Source organism: Chlorocebus sabaeus, chromosome 20 (genome assembly GCF_047675955.1).
Source record: "Chlorocebus sabaeus isolate Y175 chromosome 20, mChlSab1.0.hap1, whole genome shotgun sequence".
Classification (NCBI taxonomy): Eukaryota; Metazoa; Chordata; class Mammalia; order Primates; family Cercopithecidae; genus Chlorocebus; species Chlorocebus sabaeus.
In genome coordinates this window covers 12,320,252-12,340,730 of record NC_132923.1, presented here as the reverse complement: position 1 = coordinate 12,340,730, position 20,479 = coordinate 12,320,252, and the positions used below count along the sequence as shown (strand labels likewise).

General features: G+C 44.5%; 1 protein-coding gene across 4 annotated transcripts in view; it reads left to right on the top strand.

The window, feature by feature from the left end:
• Nucleotides 1-16,993, top strand: part of GABPB2 (GA binding protein transcription factor subunit beta 2) — a 62,400-nt gene extending 45,407 nt beyond the window's left edge. For 3 of the 4 annotated variants that reach the window (XM_037997972.2, XM_037997970.2, XM_037997969.2), the window contains 3 exons: nt 8,654-8,778; nt 9,215-9,397; nt 15,977-16,993. In XM_037997972.2, coding sequence (XP_037853900.1) covers nt 8,654-8,778; nt 9,215-9,397; nt 15,977-16,171 — 503 coding nt within the window. In that variant the 3' untranslated portion in view covers nt 16,172-16,993. Of the gene's footprint in view, nt 1-8,653; nt 8,779-9,214; nt 9,398-12,261; nt 15,539-15,976 lie in introns of those variants that run through there. The other variant, XM_073008399.1, reaches the window with a different exon arrangement.
• The last annotated feature ends 3,486 nt before the right edge of the window (nt 16,994-20,479 follow it).

Here is a 20,479-nt window from a genome sequence, read left to right as displayed (position 1 = left end):
GCCTCCTGAGTAGCTGGGGCTACAGTTCCACACCACCATGCCCAGCTATATTCAGACTGAGGCTATATATTAGTATACTGAGACATAACATTAGTTGCTTCCAAGGAGGGCAGCTGGGTACTAAGGATGAGTGGGAGGCTTTTCAATGTATATGCTTTTATAGCCTTGATGTTTTTAATCATTTAATGTATCAGTTATTCAAAAAAGACATAATTAAAATTTTTTGAAAAGAGGAAGCCCATCATTACAACTCCATACCTTAAAAATACTGGAGGTTGGCCAGGCACAATGGCTGATACATGTAATCCTGTAATCCTAGCACTTTGGGAGACCAAGGCAAGGGGATTGCTTGAGGCCAAGAGTTCCAGATCAGCTGGGGCAACATAGCAAGACCCCTCATCTCTACACAATTAAAAAAAAAAAATAACCTGGTTGATGGCACGTCGTTATAGTCCCAACTACTCAGGAGGTTTTGGCAGGAGGATCACTTGAGCCCAGGAGCTCAAGGTTGCAGTATGCTACCATGATCATGCCACTGCACTCCAGCCTGGGCATAATCATGCCACTGCACTCCAGTCTGAGCAACAGAGCAAAACATTGTCTCTAAAAAAAAAAATGTATATTGGAGGTTGAAAAGAAGGGTACTGGTATAATTTCCTTTCTTAATGTCGCTGAAATTTTGACTTGGCTTAAATGATTGTGGGGATTTGTAATTTTTTTTTTTTTTTTTTTTTTTTTTTGAGACAGAATCTCACTCTGTCACCCAAGCTGGAGTGCAGTGGCACAATCTCGGCTCACTGCAACCTCCACCTGCTGGGTTCAAGCGATTCTCCTGCCTCAGCCTCCTGAGTAGCTGGGATTACAGGCATGTGCCACCACGCCTGGCTAAATTTTTTGTATTTTTAGCAGAGACAGGTTTCACCATGTTGGTCAGCCTGTTATTGAACTCCTGACCTCATGATCCACCCGCCTCAGCCTCCCAAAGTGCTGGAATTACAAACGTAAGCCACCAAGCCCGGCCTATAGTTTTTATTTGTTTGTTTGTTTGTTTTTGAGATAGGATCTCTCTTTGTTGCCCAGGCTAGAGTGCAGTGGCATGATTATGGCTCACTGCAGCCTCGACTTCCCAAGCAACCCTCTCACCTCAGCCTCCCAAGTAGCTGGGACTACAGGCATGCACCACCACGCCTGGCTAATTATATTATATTTTTATTTTTAGACAGGGACTCAGTCTGTCACTCAGGCTGGAGTGCAGTGGTGTGATCTCAGCTCACTGCAATCTCCACCTTCTGGGTTCAAGTGATTCTCCTGCCTCAGCCACCAGAGTAGCTGGGATTACAATCATGGCCACCATGCCCGGCTAATTTTTTTGGTTTTTTTGGGGTAGTTTTTTTTTGGTTTTTTTTTGTAGAGACAGAGTTTCTCCATGTTGGCCAGGCTGGTCACGAATTCCTGAACTCAAGTGATCTGCCTGCCTTGGCCTCCCAAAGTGCTGGGATTACAGGTGTGAGCCACCATGCCTGGCCTTTTTTAATTTTTTGTACAGACTGGGTCTTACTATATTGCCCATTCTGGGATTTATAATTTTTTAATTATTTGAACTGATGGATCAGGAAGTATGGGAAGATAAGAATTAAACTTATTATAATCCAAACTTTGGTATCATAAATTCTAATTTATGCATTGCTGATATTTTTGTGAACATAGTTATCATTTTAAGTTTTTAGGGCTCATTGGGTAGGTGAGAGACTCTGCTTATAATGGAACTAAATAAATGAAAACTGAGTTGTTTTGGAGAAAAAGAGAATTGAAGTTTAACCTAAATAAACTATACTACTTTTTTATTTTTATTTTTAAAATTTATTTATTTATTTATTTAGAGGTGCAATCTCAGCTCCCTGCAGCCTCAACCTCCTAGGCTCAAGCAGTCCTCCCATCTCATCGTCCCAAGTAGCTACAGGTGCAAGCCACCACAGCCAGCTAATTTTTTACTTTTTCATAGAGACAAGGTCTTCCTATGTTACCCAGCCTGGCCTCAAACTCCTGGGCTCAAGCAATCGTTCTACCTTGGCTTCCTAAAGTTCTAGGATTACAGGCGTGAGCTACTGTGCTTAGCCTACACTACTTTTTACAGATATGCTTAAGGCCCAAAGAAGGAAAACAGATTTTATGAGTTATCTGCAGAAAAATTTAAATCCCACACTAAACTTCCATTTCTACTCAACATATATCTAAGCTGCTTTCCACTGCCATCAATTGATGAGTTTATAAAGAAATACAGGCCGGGCACAGTGGCTCAAGCCTGTAATCCCAGCACTTTGGGAGGCTGAGACGGGCGGATCACGAGGTCAGGAGGTCAAGACCATCCTGGCCTACACGGTGAAACCCCGTCTCTACTAAAAAATACAAAAAACTAGCTGGGTGAGGTGGCAGGCGCCTGTAGTCCCAGCTACTCGGGAGGCTGAGGCAGGAGAATGGCGTAAACCCGGGAGGCAGAGCTTGCAGTGAGCTGAGATCCTGTCACTGCACTCCAACCTGGGCGACAGAGCGAGACTCCGTCTCAAAAAAAAAAAAAAAAAAAAAGAAATACAAACCTATTTTTAAATCTGCCAAACCAAATGATTAGGTAAATCTTGTTTTTTGTTTTTGTTTTTAAATTTTTGTCCGGACATGGTAGCTCACGCCTGTAATCCCAGCACTTTGGGAGACCGAGGTGGGAGGAGCGCTTGAGGTTGGGATTTCAAGACCAGCTTGCCAACATGGTGAAACCCCAGGTCTACTAAAAAAATACAAATATTAGCCGGATGTGGAGGCCCCAGACTGGAGTGCAGTGGCATGATCATAACTCACTGCAGCCTTGACATTCAGGGCCCAAGTGATCCTCCTGCTACAGCTCCCCAAATTTTTTCTTTTTTTTTTTTTTTTTTGAGACGGAGTCTTGCTCTGTCACCCAGGCTAGAGTAAAGTGGTGCAATCTCAGCTCACTGCAACCTCCACCTCATGGGTTCAAGCAATTCTCCTGCCTCAGCCTCCTGAGTAGCTGGGATTACAGGCGCCCGCCACTGCCCCGGCTAATTTTGTTTGTTTGTTTGTTTTTTGAGATGGAGTCTCCCTCTGTCACCCAGGCTGGAGTGCAGTGGCATGATCTTGGCTCAGCGCAAGCTCTCCTTCCTGGGTTCATGCCATTCTCCTGCCTCAGCCTCCCAAGTAGCTGGGACTACAGGCGCCCACCACCGCCCCCTGCTAATTCTTTTTTGTATTTTTAGTAGAGACGGGGTTTCACCATGGTCTCGATCTCCTGATTGTGTGATCCGCCCACCTCGGCCTCCCAAAGTGCTGGGATTACAGGCATGAGCCACCGCGCCCGACCTTTAATTTTCATATATGAAGAGCTAACATGGTTTTTAATTGGGTGCATGCCTTGGATAATCCATTCAAAAGCAATCACTTAGTCCAGTTTAATGAAACATATATCCTTCGTGTACTGATGGAAAGGCTGGTGGTATATATTGAGGCCATATTTCCAGATCAGACTGTGCTGGTTTGTTGTTGTTGTTGTTGTTGTTGTTGTTGTTTGAGATGGAGTCTCACTCTGTCACCTAGGCTGGAGTGCAATGGTGTGGTCTCAGCTCACTGCAACCTCTGCCTCCCAGGTTCAAGCAATTCTCCTGCCTCAGCCTCCCGAGTAGCTAGGATTACAGGTGTTCTCTAGCACGCCCGGCTAATTTTTTGTATTTTTAGTAGACATGGGGTTTCACCATGTTGGTCAGGCTGGTCTTGAACTCTTGACCTTGTGATCTGCCCACCTCGGCCTCCCAAAGTGCTGGTATTACCGATGTGAGCCACTGCGCCCAGCCGACTATGCTGGTTTGAACAGATATGACAAGAACAAGAACCCTGGCTGAATTTTTGTGGGTGGCTCCAGTAGAGCTGCTGGTAACCCATCTTGCTCTCAAAAGTACAATGAGGTCAAAGGAAGGAGTTCCCAATTTTTGTTTGTTTGTTTGTTTTTGTTTTTGTTTTTTGTTTTTTGAGACAGAGTCTCACTCTGTCACCAGGCTAGAGTGCAGTGGCGTGGTCTCAGCTCACTGCAATCTCTGCCTCCCAGGTTCAAGCGATTCCTCTGCCTCAGCCTCCTGAGTAGCTGGGACCACAGGTGTGTACCACCACACCCGGCTAATTAAAAAAAAATTTTTTTTTTGTATTTTAGTAGTGACAGGGTTTCACCATGTTGGCCAAGATGGTCTTGATCTCTTGACCTCGTGATCTGCCCACCTCAGCCTGCCAAAGTGTTGGAATTACAGGCATGAGTCACTGCGCCCAGCCCCCGAATTATTTTTTAATAGAAATGAGTTCTTGCTAAGCTTCCCAGGCTGGTCTCAGACTCCTAGACTCAAGCGATCCTCCCACATTGGCCTCCCAAAATGCTGTGATTACAGGCATGAGCCACCATGTCTGACCAAATCTTCTGTTTTAAAATAATCGTAATATATCCTAAAACCTAAATATAATTTTTAACTTTTTATTTTTACATCATTAAAGATTCAGTACAGTTCTAAGAAATAATACAGAGAAATCCCCTATTGCTGGGATTACAGGCACATGCCACCATGCTCACCTAATTTTTTGCATTTTTAGTAGAGATGGGGTTTTGCCATGTTGGCCAAGCTGGTCTCGAACTCCTGACCTCAGGTGATCTGCCCACCCGCGTTGGCCTCCCAAAGTGCTGGGATTACAGGCATGAGCCACTGCACCCATCCTCTACTTTGTCATTTCAAGAATGTTATATAAGTGGAATCATACAATATATATGATTTTGAGATTGGCTTTTTTCCTCTCAGCATAATTCCCTTGATACCCATCCAAGTTGTTTGAATCAATAGTTCATTCCTTCTTATTGCTGAGTATTATTCTATGATATGGATTTACCACAGTTTGTTTAACCATTTACCCAATGAAGGACATTTAAGTTGCTTCCACTATCAGCTATCTAAAAATAAAACTGGCTGGGCACAGTGGCTCACGCCTATAATCCCAGCACTTTGGGAGGCCTACGCCAGCAGATAGCTTAAGCCCAGGAGTTTGAAATCAGCTTGGACAACACGACAAAACCCATCTCTAAAAAAAAAATACAAAAAAAAAAAAAATTAGCCAGGCATGCTGGTGTGTGCCTGTGGTCCCAGCTTCTTCGAAGGGTCACTGGAGGCCAGGAGGTTGAGGCTGCTGTGAAACATAATTGTGCACTGCACACCAACCTGGGAAACAGAGTGAGACTCTGTCTCATAAAATAAATAAATACATAAATAAATAAATAAAGCATCATGAACACCATAATTATTTACATGTTCTTATGGGAGACAAGAAATGGGAAATAGGGCCAGGCTCAGTGGCTGACACCTGTAATCCCAGCACTTTGGGAGGTCCAAGGTGGGTGGATCACAAGGTCAAGAGATCGAGACCATCCTGGCCAATATGGTGAAACCACATCTCTACTAAAAATACAAAAATTAGCTGGACGTAGTGGCATGTGCCTATAGTCCCAGCTACTTGGGAGGCTGAGGAGAATCTCTTGAACCCGGGAGGCGGAGGTTGCAGTAAGCCGAGATTGTGCCACTGCACTCCAGCCTGGAGACACAGCGAGACTCTGTCTCAAAAAAAAAAGAAAAAAGAAAAAAGAAATGGGAAATAGGCCAGGCATGGTGGCTCAAGCCTATAATCCCAGCACTTTGGGAGGCAAAGGTAGGTGAATCACCTGAAGTCAGGAGTTTGAGACCAGCCTGCCCAACATGGCAAAACCCCATCTCTACTAAAAATACAAAAATTAGTTAGGTGTAGTGGCAGGCACCTGTAATCCCAGCTACTTGGGAGGCTGAGGTACAAGAATTGCTTGAACCTGGGAGGTGGAGGTTGCAGTGAGCCAACATCATGCCACTGCACACCAATGCAGCCTGGGTGGAGCCAGACTCCGTCTCAAGAAAAAAAGAAATGGGAAATAAATTTTCTGTTCTCTGGGATAAATGCCTGAGAGTACAATTGCTGGATCATATGGTAAGTATGTGTTTTGTTTTGTTTTTTAAGAAACTGCCAAACTCGGGCAGATCACCTGAGGTCGGGAGTTCGAGACCAGCGTGACCAACGTGGAGAAACCCCATCTCTACTAAAAATACAAAATTAGCTGGTTGTGGTGGCACATGCCTGTAATCCCAGCTACTCAGGAGGCTGAGGCAGGAGCATCGCTTGAACCAGGGGCAGAGGTTGCAGTGAGCCGAGATCGCACCATTGCCCTCCAGCCTGGACAATAAGAATGAAACTCCATCTCAAAAAAAAAAAAAAAAAAAAACCCGAAAGAAAGAAAAGAAAAGAAAGAAACTGGCAAACTATTTTCTTTTTCTTTCTTTCTTTTTTTTTTTCAAATGGAGTCTCACTCTGTCACCCAGGCTGGAGTGCAGTGGCACTATCTCAGCTAACTGCAACCTCCTCATACCAGGTTCAAGCGATTCTCCTGCCTCAGCCTCCCGAGTAGCTGGAATTACAGGTGGGTGCCACCACACCCGGCTGATTTTTGTATTTTTAGTAGAGATGAGGTTTCGCCATGTTGGCCAGGCTGGTCTCAAACTCCTGAGCTCAGGCAATCTGCCTGCCTCAGCCCCCCAGAGTGCTGGGATTACAGGACATGAGCCACCGCTCCAAGTCGGCCAAACTATTTTCTAGAGTGGCTTTACCATTTTACATTCCCACTAGCAATTTATTAATAATCCACTTTGTCTACATCCTCTCCAGCATTTGGTATCACATTTTTAAAAACTTTTAGCCTGGCGCAGCGGCTCACGCCTGTAATCCCAGCACTTGGGGAGGCCGAGGCGGGTAGAATATCTGAGGTCAGGAGTTTAAGACCAGTCTGGTTAACATGGAGAAACCCTGTCTCTATTAAAAATACAAAAATTAACTGTGTGTGATGGCATGCACCTGTAGTCCCAGCTACTCAGGAGGCAGAAGAATTGCTTGAACCCTGGAGGTGGAGGTTGCAGTGAGCTGAGATTGTGCAACTGCACTCCAGCCTGGCCTATAGAGTGAGAGTTCTTCGCAAAAAAAAAAAAAAAAGACTGGGCGTGGTGGCTCATGCCTGTAATCCCAGCACTTTGGGAGGCTGAGGCAGGTGGATCATGTGAGGTCAAGAGTTCGAGACCAGACTGACCAACATGGAGAAAACCCATCTCTACTAAAAATACAAAATTAGCTGGGTGTGGTGGGGCATGCCTGTAATCCCAGCTATTCAGGAGGCTGAGGCAGGAAATAGCTTGAACCCAGAAAGCGGAGGTTGCAGTGAGCCGAGATCATGCCATTGTACTCCAGCCTGGGCAACAAGAGCAAAACTCCGTCTCAAAAAACAAACAAACAAACAACAAAAAAAAAACTTTTAGCCATTCTGACAGATGTGTAGTGTGTCATGTGTGTTGTGTATGTGTTGACCCTTCTCTCACTTATCTATGAGAAGATAATTAATTTAGGTACAGATAATGGCTATTGGCTTTTATTAGAGGTCTCAAAAATATATAAAGACTTCAGGCCTTCTTTGGACAGATTAATTCTGCAGTTTTTTTGTTTGTTTGTTTGTTTGTTTGTTTGTTTGTTTGAAGACAGGGTCTCACTCTGTCGCCCAGGCTGGAGTGCAATGTCGAGTTCTTGGCTCACTACAGCCTCAACTTCCCAGGCTCAAGTGATCCTCCCACTTCAGCCTCCCAAGTAGCTGGAATTACAGGCATGCTCCACCATGCCTGGATAATTTTTTGTATTTTTTTGCAGAGACCGTGTTTGCCATGTTGCCCAAGCTGGTCTTGAACTCCTGGGCTCAAGTGATCCTCCCACCTTAGCTTCCCCACATGCTAGAATTATAGGTGTGAGCCACCTCGCCCTGCCATTTCTGGGCAAATTAATAAGCTACTTGGCCATAGCTGACCTAGAGTCAGACACCTTCATATAAGAGCCTCAGACTTGGGACTTACTTGCATGGCTTCCAAGCCTGCAAATCTATACCCTTCTTTTTAGAGCCGTTCTTAGTGCTCTATTAATCTTTTTTATTTCTTCCTGAAGGGCCATGCCTTACCTGTTGATTCTAAACTTCGAAGAGATATTTAAAATAATATATCAAATAATATATTTTATTTTCTCTTTCTTTCTTTTTTTTTTTTTTGAGACGGAGTCTCGCTCTGTCGCCCAGGCTGGAGTGCAGTGGCCCGAGTAGCTGGGACTACAGGTGCCCGCCACCTCGCCCGGCTAGTTTTTCTGTATTTTTTAGTAGAGACGGGTTTCACTGTGTTAGCCAGGATGTTCTCAATCTCCTGACCTCATAATCCGCCCATCTCGGCCTCCCAAAGTGCTGGGATTACAGGCTTGAGCCACCGTGCCTGGCCATTTACTTTCTCTTTCTTTGCTTTTTTGTTGAGATGGGGTCTTGCTGTGTTGCCTAGGCTAGCCTTGAGCTCCTGGACTCAAGAAGTCCTCCAGTCAGCTGCCTGAGCAGCTAGGACCACAGGCACACACCACTGCACCCAACGTGGAATATATTTTAGTTTATTTTCTTATTAAAAGCAAGCAAAACTTCTTTGTTTTCTTATGCATTCATCACCTCCAATTGGTGTCCTTTGACTTGTAGTTCTAACTGTACCTGCTGGTCAGGTTGCAGAGGAGACTGTAATTAAAGAGGAAGAAGAAGAGAAGTTGCCACTAACAAAGAAACCAAGGATAGGAGAGATGACAAACAGTGTGGAGGAAAGCAAGGTAATGTTTTTAGGAGTGATGAAAAGAATTTAAAGCCAAATTATTAAGGCCTGAACCCTTCTTCATCTTTTTTTTTTTTTTCCTTTTTGAGACACAGCCTTGCTCTGCTGCCCAGGCTGGAGTATAGTGGCATGATCTCAGCTCACTGCAACCTCCGCCTCCCGGGCTCAAGTGATTCTCATGCCTCAGCCTCCTGAGTAGCTGGGATGACAGGCACCTGCCACCATGCCTGGCTAATTTTTGTATTTTTAGTAGAGACGGGGTTTCACCGTGTTGGCCAAATTGGTCTCGAACTCCTGACCTCAGGTAATCTGCCCGTGTCCGCCTCCCAAAGTGCTTGCATTATAGGTGTGAGGCACTGCCTATCTTTTTGTCTACTGTCTGGATAATTTATGATCAGGAATTTACTTGGTGGTGACATGGCTTACTTTTCCAGGAAGGCAATGAAAGAGAGCTACTACAGCAACAACTCCTGGAGGCCAATCGAAGAGCCCAGGAATACCGACACCAGCTCCTAAAGAAAGAGCAGGAGGCAGAACAGTACCGTCTTAAGCTGGAGGCCATAGCCCGACAGCAGCCCAGTGGAGTTGATTTTACCATGGTTGAAGAGGTGGCTGAGGTAAATGCTGTAGTAGTCACACAGGGGGAGCTGGAAGAGAGAGAGACACAAGTGACTGGGTCCGCAGGGACCACAGAGCCTCACACTAGAGTTTCCATGGAAACTGTTTCATCTTAATATGCAAGGGCCACAATTTGCACTGTGTTCATATTAATCCTCTTTTAAAAAAGAAAATATACAGAAGACAAACATTGCATAAAAACTAAGAGTGTCTTTAAGAAGAAAACTATAGCAGGGTGCAACGCTTGGGCTCAGGAAGGTTCTCTGTGCAATTGGAAAATTCAAAGCCATATTTAGGGAACATTTCTTCTGAGGGGCCAAAAGAATAAGGACCAAATTTCTTTTTTTTTTTTTTTTTTTTTTTTTGAGACAGAGTCTCGCTCTGCTGCCCGGGCTGGAGTGCAGTGGCCGGATCTCAGCTCACTGCAAGCTCCGCCTCCCGGGCTTTCGCCATTCTCCTGCCTCAGCCTCCTGAGTAGCTGGGACTACAGGCGCCCGCCACCTCACCCGGCTATTTTTTTGTATTTTTTAGTAGAGACGGGGTTTCACTGTGTTAGCCAGGATGGTCTCGATCTCCTGACCTCGTGATCCACCCGTCTCGGCCTCCCAAAGTGCTGGGATTACAGGCTTGAGCCACCGCGCCCGGCGGACCAAATTTCTTAGCTCACATCATTGCTTTAAGCATAGAAGTAAAAGAATACTGCATGCTGTGGGTTGATTTTTTTTTTTTTTTAATAACTAACTTTCTCACAGAAGATTTTAAGATAACATTTCTAATATATATGCACCAATATATATGCCTTTAATAATTATACCATCAAGTGACCTGAAAATGCCCCTTAGATTTATGATGCGTATCTGTTGGAAAAACTAATTGGGAGGGAGGTTAGACAAGCTTTGGGGAAGAGAAAAGGAATATAGTCCATTTCCAAAGGAGCAGGAACTCCCAACCTTAAGTTAATTTCACTGAAGAGAATTTTCTTTTTTTTTTTTTTTTTTGAGACACGGTCTGACTCTGTCACCCAGGCTAGAGTACAGTGGTACAGTCTTGGCTCACTGCAACCTCTGCCTCCAGGGCTCAGCCTCCCGAGTAGCTGGGATGAAAGGCATATGCCACCACATCACTGAAAAGAAATTTTTGATTGTCTGACAGATATGCATCCATTGTGTGTCTGTAGCTCAGATGCTTGTGTAAGAAACTGAAATAAGCTGGGTGTGGTGGCTCACATCTGTAATCCCAACACTGGGACGTTGAAATGGGAGAACTGCTTGAGTCCAGGAGTTTGAGATGAGCCTGGGCAACATAGTGAGAAACGTGTGTCTACAAAAAATTTTAAAATTAGCCAAATATGGTGACAGGCACCTATGGTTCCAGCTACTCCGAAGGCTGAGGTGGGAGGATCCCTTGGGCCTTGGAGGTCAAAACTGCACTAAGCCGTGGTTGCACCACTGCTCTCCAGGCCTGAGTGACAGAGCAAGACTGTATCTCAAAGGAAAAAGGAAACTAGGCCAGGCGTGGTGGCTCACACCTGTAATCCGAGCACTTTGAGAGGCGGAGGTGGACGGATCACGAGGTCAAGAGATCGAGATCTTCCTAGCCAACATGGTGACACCCCATCTCTACTAAAAATACAAAAATTACCTGGGTATAGTGGCACACACCTGTAGTCCCAGCTACTTGGGAGGCTGAGGCAGGAGAATCGCTTGAACCTAGGAGGCAGAGGTTGCAGTGAGCCGAGATCTCGCCACCGCGCTCCAGCCTGGTGACAGAGCGAGACTCCATCTCAAAAAAACAAACCAAAACAAAACAAAATAGAAAATATTAGCCGGGTGTGGTGGCACCCGCCTGTAATCCCAGCTACTTGGGAGGCTGAGGCAGGAGAATTGCTTGAACCTGGGAGGCGGAGGTTGCAGTGAGCTGAGATCACACCATTACCCTCCAGCCTGGGCGACAGAGCCAGACTCTGTCTCAAAAAAAAAAAAAAGGAAACTGAAATAGAGTTTTTAAAAACTGAACTGGAAAGCCGAGGCCAGTAGATCACCTGAGGTCGGGAGTTCCAGACCAGCCTGACCAACATGGAGAAACCGTGTCTCTACTAAAAATACAAAATTAGGGCCGGGCCCAGTGGCTCACGCCTGTAATCCCAGCACTTTGGGAGACCGAGGCGGGTGGATCATGATGTTAGGAGTTCAAGACCAGCCTAGCACGGATGGTGAAACCCTACTAAAAATACAAAAATTCACCAGGCGAAGTGGCAGGCGCCTGTAATCCCAGCTACTAGGGAGACTGATGCAGGAGAATCTCTTGAACCTGGGTGACAGAGGTTGCAGTGATCTAAGATCATGCCACTGCACTCCAGCCTGGGCGATAAAGTGAGACTCCATCTCAAACAAACAAACAAAACAAAACAAAATTAGCCAGGTGTGGTGGCCACATGCCTATAATCTCAGCTACTTGGGAGGTTGAGGCAGGAGAATTGCTGGGAACCCAGAGGCGGCAGTTGCAGTAAGCCGAGATGGCGCCACTGCACTCCAACCTGGGCAACAGGAGTGAAACTCCATTTAAAAAAAAAAAAAAAAAAAAAAACAAAACCACACTAGAAAGGAAAGAAAACTTGTTTATGTGGGAGGAGTATATATAAAACCAAAATCCAGGCTGTGTTTCCACAGTGCTGGGAAGTGGCCAGAAAAAGGCTTATGGGGGCTTTGAAACTCTGGTCTTGAGATATAAACTTTGCTCTGACTGGATTTTATAAAATTACAGTGAGGAGGGTACTCTCTTGTCAGAACAACTTGTTTCCAAACATTTATGTAATGTCAAGCTCAGTCTTTCTTTTTTTTTTTTTTTTTTTTTTTTGAGACAGAGTCTTGCTCTTGTCGCCCAGGCTGGAGTGCAATGGCGTGATCTCAACTCACCGCAATCTCCACCTCCCGGTTTCAAGTGAATCTCCTGCCTCAGCCTCCCAAGTAGCTGGGATTACAGGCATGTGCCACCATGCCCAGCTAATTTTGTATTTTCAGTAGAGACAGGGTTTCTCTGTGTTGGTCAGGCTGGTCTCAAACTGCCAGCCTCAGGTGATCCGCGTGCCTCAGCCTCCCAAAGTGCTGATATTACAGGCATGAGCCACCAAGCCCAGCCTAGACTCTTTAATTTTATCAAACTTTGTTGAATTTTCTAAGTGTCATTTAGGATACATTATGCTTTTCTGTGGAGCTTATATCTTATCCTCTTACGTGTAACAAAAAGGGGGTTGGAGGTAAATGCTGATGATGTTGTTTAGTTTTATTTCCTTTTGATCTGGCATGAGTAAATTGCTCTGTTTCCCTAAGCTTGGTCTATTACGGAGCTTTGTGCCTTATAGGGTGCTCAGTGTGTGTTGACAAAGGGAATAAGAACTATCAGTGCCATAAAGAACCAAAGATTCTGGCTACTTTGTCTTCCTCCTTTCTCTCCCACTATGCCTACACTTCCTCTGCCCACTTTTGGAAAGTGTTTAACTGCTGGGTTTTCTTTTTCTTTTCTTTTCTTTTTTTTTTTTAAATGGAGTTTCGCTCTTGTTGCCCAGGCTGGAATGCAATGGCATCATCTCGGCTCACCGAAACCTCTGTCTCCTGGGTTCAAGCGATTCTCCTGCCTCAGCCTCCCGAGTAGCTGGGATTACAGGCATGCGCCACAATGTCCGGCTAATTTTGTATTTTTAGTAGAGATGAAGTTTCTCCATGTTGGTTGGGCTGGTCTTCAACTCCTGACCTCAGGTGATCTGCCCTTCTCGACCTCCCAAAGTGCAGGGATTATAGGCGTGAGCCACCGCGCCCGGCCACCTGCTGGGTTTTCTTTGTCTGTCAGCATGGAGTTTTTCCCAAAGAAAGGGAATATGGGTGGAGAGAGAAAGGTTATGAACAGGTTACATTACAGAGGTTATTGCCTTTGAAACTGGGCCCTCATCATTCTAGACTTGCTTGCTTTGTTATAAATTAGAATAAACCAGAGGGAGATGTGCCAAGTAAACATTTGAATGACTGTTTAGAATATGGTTTTCTTAATTAGCAGTCATGGGGAAAACATGCATTTTTAATTTGGAAAAAAACCTGACAGTTAACATGGTTCTGTTTACCTTGATTAGTGAAGTAATTTGCTGCAGTGTTGTCAGAGGAGCAGAATCATTTGGGTCTCAAAATAGACTGAAAACTTAACTCCCAAAACCATATTTAACAAACAGAATTGGTTATTAGAGATTTATAGGCAAAAATATCAGTTTGGAAATTAACCTTGGCTACTGGCCACCTTAGCTAGATTTTCTCCACAGGTCTGATACTGAACACTTCTCAGATTGGAGAATATTCTGGGCTGTTGGGGATGACAGGGAAATGTGAGGGGGAGTAGCCTAGGTAAGGGTGATGATGAAATTGTTCTATCTGCTGTCAAATAATCGTTTCCTGTTTGCAATGTTTTTATTTTTTCTGAGTCCCTTTGGGAACCAGGTGCTAACAAGAAGCTGTTATGTGTGGGATTTCGGAGCCTTATTTAATGATAGAGGAACCAAGTATCATTTTAGATGTCTTTTATTTATGTTCTCGGTGCATATGTTGACTTTAGTCCCTCTTTCCCCACACCCCGCCCATTAAGGGGGAGGAGGTTAACTCTGCAGATGATATTCAGGCCCAACCAGCTCATTCTCTGGGGTAGCTACTGACGAAAGGCAGAGAATGTCCATCTAACATGTCCTTCTGAGTATACAGTCACCACTTTTTGGGGGGAATTCTTTAGCAGATCTTATTGTTCTTTTTGCAGAAGCTATCATTCCTACCTCCCCAACCCCCAAAATCTCTAATACAGGCCAAGTCATTTTTTATGAGGGGTCTCTGAGACAGGGGAGTTTGTTAGAGGAGAGGCTGGGGTAGAGAGGGAGAGAATGGAGGTATCTGAAAAAAAAGTAAGAAAAAGGCATTCATTTTTATTTACTCAGAACAGTCCTCTTGGCATCCCAGATAAGGGAAATAGGATTTGATCTCCAATTGTATTGCTATGGAGAGAATGGCAGGTGAGGATGCTTTGAAGTAATTAGAAATTAAGTATTGAATACATTAATGGCAATACCATTTCATGATTTGGTATGTCTTTCTGGATTAGTCATGGAAGTTGGGGAAATATTGCTTAGATCTTCTGGGTTAGAGGATTCCAACTGGCTTATTGGCAAGGTTGGATTATTAAGAATCAAATAGCAGACAAAAATGGCAGGGCATGGTAGCTCGCGCCTGTAATCCCAGTACTTTGGGAGGCTGAGGCGGGTAGATCACTTGAGGTCAGGAGTTCAAGACCAGCCTGGCCAACATGGCAAAACCACGTCTCGACCAAAAATACAAAAATTAGTTGGGCATGATGGCACACGCCTGTAGTCCCAGCTACTCTGGAGCTGAAACAGCAGAACTGCTTGAACCCAGAAGGTGGAGTTTACAGTGAGCTGAGATTGTGCCACTGCACTCCAGCCTGGGCAATAAGCGAGACTGTGTCTCAAAAAAAAAAAAAAAAAAAAGGAAAGAAAAGAAAAAGGAAAAACAGAGAAATGGATCAGCGTTGGTGCTTGAGCACGAGAAACTTCAAGCTTAGGATGGTTGTCTACTTTAAAATAAAGCTGCTGGCCGAGCGTGGTGGCTCATGCCTGTAATCCCAGCACTTTGGGAGGCCACGGCGGGTGGATCACGAGGTCAGGAGATCAAGACCATCTTGGCTAACATGGTGAAACCCCAGCTCTACTAAAAATACAAAAGATTAGCTGGGCGCAGTGGCAGGCACCTGTAGTCCCAGCTACTTGGGAGGCTGAGGCAGGAGAATGGCGTGAAACCGGGAGGCAGAGCTTGCAGTGAGCCGAGATCGCCCCACTGCAACAGATCACCTGGGCAACAGAGCGAGACTCCGTCTCAAAATAAATAAATAAATAAATAGAATAAAATAAAATAAAGCTGCTGGCCGGGCACGGTGGCTCATGCCTGTAATCCCAGCACTTTGGGAGGCCGAGGCGGGAGGATCACTTGAGGCCAGGCCAACATGGCAAAACCCAGTCTCTACTCAAAATACAAAAATTAGCTGGGTGCATCATCATACTGGTGAGAAAAAAAAAAAAAAAAAGAGGCCGGGCAGGGTGGCTCACAAAAAAAAAAAAGAAAGAAAAAAAAAGAAATATCAGTTTGAGAAATGATGATGATTATTATTATTTTATTTTTGGAGACAGAGTCTCTCTCTGTTGCCCAGGCTGGAGTGTAATGGCATGATCTTGGCTTATTGCAACCTCCATCTCCCACGTTCAAGCGATTCTTCTGCCTCAGCCTCCTGAGTAGCTGGGATTACAGGTGTGCACCACCAGGTCCGGCTAATTTTTGTATTTTTAGTAGAGACGGGGTTTGACCATATTGGCCAGGCTGGTCTCGAACTCCTGACCTCGTGATCTGCCCTCCTCGGCTTCCCAAAGTGCTGGGATTACAGGTGTGAGCCACCGTGCCCAGCCTCTTTTTTTCTTTTTCTCACCAGTATGATGATGACCATTTTAAGAAAGCTTGTGTGGCTCTCTCCTATCATTACAGACCTCCAGAGCTGGAAAATTTGAGGCACTTACTGAACTCTTCCTGAAAGTTTCATGTGGAGTGGGAATCAGTTTTTGTCCTAATTTATTAGAGAAGGCTTCCTCTTCTCTACTCCTTGTGCAGACCCATCTCTGGATGGCTAGAAAAGGAGCTTCAGAATGGACTATATGTCATGACCACCTGTATGCACTCTAGGCTCTCATCTGTCTCTATTTTATGTGGTGACTATGTCCCCCTTCTGAGTAGTACTCTTATTTCCTATGCCATTTTTTTTTTTTTTTTAGTCTCTGATGCTGCCCTTTGTAAATTTTTATTTTATTTTTTAGCCTCTTTAGTATTAGGGGGTGAGGTGACATTCCTAGACTCTACAGTAGCAGTTTGGCATGTTAGTGGCAGGAAATTGTGATTCCCTATACCCCCCTCCCCCTACCTTTTCTGCTTTAGTGATTCTATTGTTCCTCTCTCATTGAGGCTTTCCCAGGCACCTGAATTTAGTTAGTAGGTCATTTCTAATGTTTGGGGCTTGTCTTTTCTCTCTCCATTCCCCTCCTTCTCTACCCCATATTTTTTGTTTATTCTGAGGTGGTTTGTTTCTGAAAGTTAATCTAGGTCACCTTCTATATCCTGTGCTTCCTAGTTGGCTTTAGACATCTTGTTATAGCAACAATGATGGTAGCAGCTCTGTCCCTGGCTTTGCCGCATGTGCTGTCCTTCTGTCAAGGCCATTTGTGTGTGTACTGGAGCAGGTGTTTGTTGGGGGGATGCGCCCAGACTATTCTCACAATGTCCTCAGTTTTTCAGGTTGTCTGACAGCTTTATGTACAGCATATTTTTAGAAAAACTTAAATATACTTCTTTATTTAGAATAGGGTTTTATTCTGATGAGCAAGTTTGTGTGTATATGTGTGTATGAGCATTTGTATGTATATATACTTATACAGATCTATATTATATATGCAGTTTTTGTACTATCATTTAAAATAAAAATATTTCTCAATAAAATGTCAGAGCTGACCATTTCAGGGTGCCATTGAATTTGTTTTCATCTCCTGGGCAAAAATTTGTATCTATTCTCTGATCACAGGTGAACCACAGAGCTCATTTTCCCTGTCCAACTGAGCTAATTGAAGGGGGAGGGGTATAGATCTACTAACCCATGCATGCCCACTGCCTTTTCCTTATCCACCTCTCTCAGCGTGGTATTCTTGACAGGCAGAGCAAGTTGAGGTAAGAAATGAAATGAGAATTAGGAGAGCTTTTGACTGACTTGTTAAATGTACATTTTCCTTCTTTCTCTCATCCCCCACTCCCTTCCCTAAAAGCAAACAACTAAGGGAGGAGAAAAGTAGCTGAAGAAAATGATTATGTGCCTTGTGTGGGAGTAAAGTCAATGCTGAGATGTATGGGGAAAAACATCAGATTCAGGAGTGCTTGGAAAGAGTAGATTTACTTTGCCAGCTTCTCAGCTCTTCTTGGTTAATAGGGTGCTTCTGCTATCTTAGTCCAAAATCAGCACACATTTATATTTAAAAATAGGAGGGTCAGTCTGGTAGTAGCACAATCCCCATTGATAGCCAGGGGTGAACAAACCAATTTGACTAGCAAGATGGGTGTCCCATCTAGTGTACAGAGTTCTGAAAAGCTGTTTTGTTGGCAAGAAGGATACCTTTCTTTATAAAATTAGCTTTGAGCCTGTCCAAAGTTAAGGACATATAAGCATCTGTGTTCAGCGACTGGAATCTTCAGCAAGTTCTCAAAGTCAATATTTAGGAAATTGGTCACCTACCATGTACTAGGGTACATGCAGATAATTTCTTTTTGGTAAATACATATAGTCAGCAAATCCCGTGCACATATTCAACTAATAGAAGGTAATTCTGGCAGGCACTTAAGCAATATATATAGTCTTGGCTGTGCTGATGGAAAAAAAGGCAGGAACTTGAGGAGCCTTAAGAACCAAAGAACTAAAAATCTTGTTGAATTAAATCCTGGTGAGAGAAATTATCAAGATGGGAAAGTTGGGGGGAACTGGAGAGATAGGAACCTAGAGTTCTCTGATGGGTGATACTTTTTTTTTTTTTTTTTTTTTGAGACAGTCTCACGCTGCTGCCCGGGCTGGAGTGCAGTGGCACAATCTCGGCTCACTGCAGCCTCTGCCTCCCAGGTTCAAGTGATTCTCCTGCCTCAGCCTCCCTAGTAACTGGGATTATAGGCATGCACCACTACACCCAGCTAATTTTTGTATGTTTAGTAGAGACGGGGTTTCACCATATTGGCCAGGCTGGTCTCAAATTCCTGACCTCAGGTGATCCACCTGCACTGGCCTCCCAAAGTGTTGGGATTACAGGCGTGAGCCACTGTGCCCGGCTGGGTGATACTCTTAAATAATGGGAAAAATCATGAGCTAGGGCAGCTTTCCTAAGAGTTCCTTCCTCTGTGATAAAGAACCCTCTACTCCAAGGAGACCAATAGGTGAAAAATACAGGTGAAGGCTGACATGGGAGCAATCTAGTGATAACTACAACTATGTAAGGCTTGTGTAAGACATCTGATAGGTAATAGAGTAAGTTAAGACTATAGGAGACTTCTGAACAAAAGTGTGGGGTTGCAGTCTGCTCCTATAACCAGTCCTAATGTTTAAGGGTAGTTCTGTAAAGGAAAGGAAAGTTTGGGATAGGGCCCAATATTATAAATAATAACAATAGCCACCATGTTTTAAGATTTTGCTACGTGTATGGCAATGTGCTAAGTACTCTGCATATACATATAAATACCCATCTTGCAAGGCGGGTATTATCCTTACCATATAGTTGTAAAAATAAGTTGACTTTGCAGAATCACACACTTGTAAATATTGTCCTTTTTTTTTTTTTTTTTGAGATAGAGTCTCGCTCTGTCGCCCAGGCTGGAGTGCAGTGGCGCAATCTCAGCTCACTGCAAGCTCTACCTCCCGGGTTCACGCCATTCTCCTGCCTCAGCCTCCCAAATAGCTGGGACTACAGGTGCCCAACACCACACCTGGCTAATTTTTTGTATTTTTAGTACAGACCGGGTTTCACTGTGTTAGCCAGGATGGTCTCGATCACCTGACCTCGTGATCTGCCTGTCTCGGCCTCCCAAAGTGCTGGGATTACAGGCGTGAGCCATGGCACCCAGGCTAAAATTGTTCTTTCTAAAACTACAATTTCTGCATTGAGTTAATTAATGTACTTTCCTCTGTGGTTTCCCTTTTGTCAGAATGCTATTTTATTCACTAGCCTTGGGCAGCTTAATTCATCTCAGATTTGCATTTAAGAAACTGAGGGCTAGGCACTGTGGCTCAGGCCTGTAATCCCAGCACTTTGGGAGGCCGAGGCGGGCAGATCACAAGGTCAGGAGATTGAGACCATCCTGGCTAACATGGTGAAAACCCGTCTCTACTAAAAATATAAAAATTAACCGGGCATGGTGGCAGGCGCCTGTAGTCCCAGCTACTCAAGAGGCTGAGGCAGGAGGCAGAGCTTGCAGTGACCCAAGATTGCGCCACTGCACTCCAGCCTGGGTGACAGAGCAAGACTCCGTCTCAAAAAAAAAAAAAGCTGCCAAACTGGGGCGGATCACCTGAGGTTGAGAGTTCGAGACCAGCCTGGCCAACATGGTGAAACCCCGTCTCTACTGAAAATACAAAACTCAGCCGGGCATGGTGGCACATCCCTGTAATCCCAGCTACTCGGGAGGCTGAGGCAGGAGAATTGCTTGAACCCAGGAGGCGGAGATGGCGCCACTGCACTCCAGCCTGGGCAACAGAGCAAGACTCTGTCTCAAAAAAAAAAAAAAAAAAAAAGAATGAAAGAAACTGAGAAGAAAAATATAATCCAAGCAGCATTTCCTATAAGCTCCCCATAGTAAATTTTGCTCCAAAACTAATTTGGGGGTATCTGCATAGAGTTTCTGGCCAGCAATAATTGAGCAAGAAGAGTAAAAGATAATCTCTCTTGTAGGGAATGAATAGGGTCTTCATCTCTAGGTATGCTGGATGTTTTCTTTCTTTCCTTCCAGATTACACTCCTCTATTCTGTAGGCTGTTCTCTGTCCTGGGAGACTGACCTATATGAACATCAATGGGCTTCCTGTGCTTTGGCATCCAGTTGGATTCAGCCAATAGGGAGCCCTGACAGGAGACTGGGGAAAGAGAAAAGACTTAAGTCAATGTATTGACATTTGCCAGGTGCAGTGGTTCCCTCCTGTAATCTCAGCTACTCGGGAAGCTGAGGCACGAAAATCACTTGAACCTGGGAGGCAGAAGTTTTGGTGAGCTGAGATCACACCACTGCACTCCAGCCTGCGACTCTATCTCAAAAAAAAAAAAAAAAAAAGTCACTGCTTCTCTCAAGGCACTCTCCCCCTCCAGGACCTAGAAACCAATAACTCCTTTTATCTTTTTAGGCCTAATACAGTTATTAGCCTCCAGTTACTGACCTATCTATCCTTTGCCCATATCTTTAAAAATAGCCCTTCATTATT